Source organism: Trypanosoma equiperdum (assembly GCF_001457755.1).
Source record: "Trypanosoma equiperdum strain OVI genome assembly, contig: ctg_1018, whole genome shotgun sequence".
In the NCBI taxonomy this organism is placed as follows: Eukaryota; Euglenozoa; class Kinetoplastea; order Trypanosomatida; family Trypanosomatidae; genus Trypanosoma; species Trypanosoma equiperdum.
The window spans coordinates 12795-15822 of record NW_027122970.1 but is presented as its reverse complement, the minus strand read 5'-3'; the positions used below and the strand labels follow the sequence as shown (position 1 = coordinate 15822).

The 3028-nt window shown below is 43.3% G+C and overlaps 1 protein-coding gene across 1 annotated transcript; it reads left to right on the top strand.

Moving 5' to 3' along the window:
- Positions 1-950: 950 nt before the first annotated feature.
- Positions 951-2375, top strand: TEOVI_000509700 (Zinc finger CCCH domain-containing protein 35; the record flags this gene model as incomplete). The annotated part of the gene is made up of 1 exon (XM_067219910.1): positions 951-2375. One exon carries the CDS (start codon positions 951-953, stop codon positions 2373-2375), a length of 1425 nt encoding a protein of 474 aa, XP_067076011.1.
- Between the last annotated feature and the right edge of the window lie 653 nt (positions 2376-3028).

Here is a 3028-nt window from a genome sequence, read left to right as displayed (position 1 = left end):
TTTTTTTTTACGTACTTTGTTTATTTCGTCGTTTTTTCCAACATTTTTTTTGTTCCTACACTTCATTTTTTTCCAATGTTTTCTTTTTTTTTCTTTTTTAACATTATTTTGTTTCTGTGATTTGTTGTTTTTTATTTAATTATTTCTTCCCCCCCCCCTCTCATGATGGTTTAATTGAGTCGACATGAGTCACTTTTCATCTCAAATAAACGTTTCACATACGCGCTCTTTCTCTCTCTCTCTCTTTCTCTCTCTCTCTCCGTATAATTATTCTTTTTTGTTTTTTAGTTATCCATTTATATTTTATTTTGTACAGTTAGATGCATATAGTATAATTTGTGTGTATATATATATAGTAAATGACGTGCAGAAACGGGGGGAAATGTCATATTTGCGGTGACTAAACGTCGGTTATGGACGCAATTGGTGTGATGAGAACTAACGGAATGTTCTCCTCCTCCTCCTAAAAAAGAAAAAAAAGGAGGAACCTTAAATAACTTGCGAATGGCAAGCTGGCAATTAAATGTATTTATTTGTCTTTCTGCTTATGCATATGCATGTGATAATACTTTGTGTTATGTTACACAGTATGGAAATGTGCATTTAAGTATTTGCTGCTGAATACAAAAAATAAATGCCTCGGTAGCTCGACTAATATATATATATGTGTGTGTGTGTTTGTATGTTTCAACCTCACCTCACCCTTCTTTTTTTTCTTTTGACGTCCTTTCCCCTTTTCACATTTGCGCGGTTGAAGGTCAACGAGGTGAGAGACAAACTGAAGGCGTGAAAAGTGACCAAAGTTACAGTGAATAAGCGAAGAAAAATAGTGTAAACCAAAAAGGAAGGGAAAGGAAACAATAATTGTGAAGGGAAGGTGTGGTTTTACCACAGAAGGCAAAAAAAAAAAGAAAAAAAGAAGGGTGAGGTGACACCTCCCGACCCACTGGATGACGATGGATATTATCGAGGGGGACAGTATGGACAACGAGTTGTTGCCGATGTGGGCAATTGATGAAATTTGGGAACAATGGAAACAAAGCAATGAGTTGTGTGGAAGCACAAATTTTCCGTTGAGTGTCAGCACCGAGAACTGTGCGAATGCTAATTTAACAAAAGTATTTGACGCCGAGTTTAAGTGTTTGTATGAGGTTCCTTCACATCTCATAGTGCACATGCCATCAGCACGGTTGAATATTACCCGGTTGGTGGCCTGCCGCAATTATAAATCATATGAGCCGAGTTCATGCACCATGGGTAGCGGTTGCAAATTTGTTCATGCCGATGTTGATTACAACACGTTGGAGACGCATCCCATTCATGTGAATTACATATGGCGCCACGAGAGTGAATGTACATACGAACGGCTACCAGCCGGAGAAGTTTTGGAGGTTCTTTCCGCTGATATGACTACCGTAAATTTAATCCCCAGTGAACAAGTTCTTAACACGCGCGGAGCTTGTGCCCGTCATGACATTGCTGAGCCGCTGATCCGCTGCAAGTACTTTGAAACGAACCAAACCTGTTTTACTGGGGAACGATGCAATTTTATCCATGTTGTTTGCGTTGATCCAAACGCACAAGGTGCCTTCAAGCGTGCACCAAAGGTTGTTGCTGAACCAAATGCCTCAGCATGCACATCTCCTCAGCACTCCAACAATATCAAGGGGAAAAAGAGTGTCGTTGGAAATAACGGCAGCGGTTTCAATAAAGAAGAACATAGCGCAGGGATGAGGAAAGCACCAGAAGAAGGTCGACACGATGGAGGATCCGGGTGGGTGCCCAACGTTAGTTCACCCTCCTTTGAACCAAGTCCCGTTGTGCAAATGGCGCTTCGGCAAGGATTAAATGGAACATGTGGTCTCCCACAAAATGCCCCTCAGAAGCCAACTTCAGGGCCACGTAGCCCCTCCGCCACTACACCGCCAATGGGAGACACCAATACCCAAGAAATACTTGCCGCATTAAGAACAGCGGGGGTTTGCGGCACTGGATATGCTTCCGCTACAACGGGCAGAACAGTTCCACAAGATCAAATGAATACTCTTCTCTCACAACTTGTCTCCATCATGGCACAACAGGCAGCGGCTCCGCGGACAATTACCGTTGCTCCGTCTCCTCAGTTGGATGATCCCGCTGCGGTGGGAACGTTACTTTTCCTCCCCCGTGGCGCTGCTGAAGCAGTGGCGGTTCAACCTGTTTTTGATGGCTCGTTTTTGAGCACGGTGGTAACTCTTGGCGCAGGGCAGCGACGTTGCACCGGAACCATTCAACAGCCACGGCCGCAGCCGTTGGGGGATGTATGGCAGTTATACAACTCTCAAATACCCGGACACGATGGCACTGTTCCTTTAAATTGGCCATACGCGAGGTAAACACCACGTGTTGTAATGCCTCTGCCCGCATGGCATCATGTGTTGTACCACCAGCTTTTCTGGTGAATTGTATTCATCGTGATGGGGAAAACTTTTTTCTATCTTATTTGTTGGGAAGTAGCGCCTCATGTCACTACCTTCGTGCCTTTTTTTTGTTTTTTTTCTTTCTTCGTTATTAGTACTTCGCTTTCCTCCCCCCCCCCTCCTTTTTTTTATTTTGAAGTGTCGTGTGTGTATGCTGAACAAACCGGGTCAGGCAGGAAGTCAGGGGAGATGTGCTTCTTAAAGTTTGATATCGTACTGGCTCTTTTCTCCTTCTTTTTTTTTTTTGCATCTCTTCCTCAACCCCTTTATTCCGCCACCCTGAGCCTTTCTGAAGAAGTGTGCACACATCGTTTTCTTTTTTCTTCTTTTTGTTGTTGTTGTTGTTTTTTGTTTTTTTGAGCATTTCGCCGCGGTGCTGAAGCGAGAGTTGTGTAGCGTCTCTTACCGTTTTTGTAGTGTCTCTGCGGGAGAGTAGTTTAGCAGCGGTGGTCCACCGTTGTGTTCATTTCACATTCCTTCCTTTACCCTTCCATATTTAAAAAAGAAAAAACAGGAGGAGAAAAGGAAAGGGATGAAAAGGAAAAACAGGAATCACAGACACACATAAA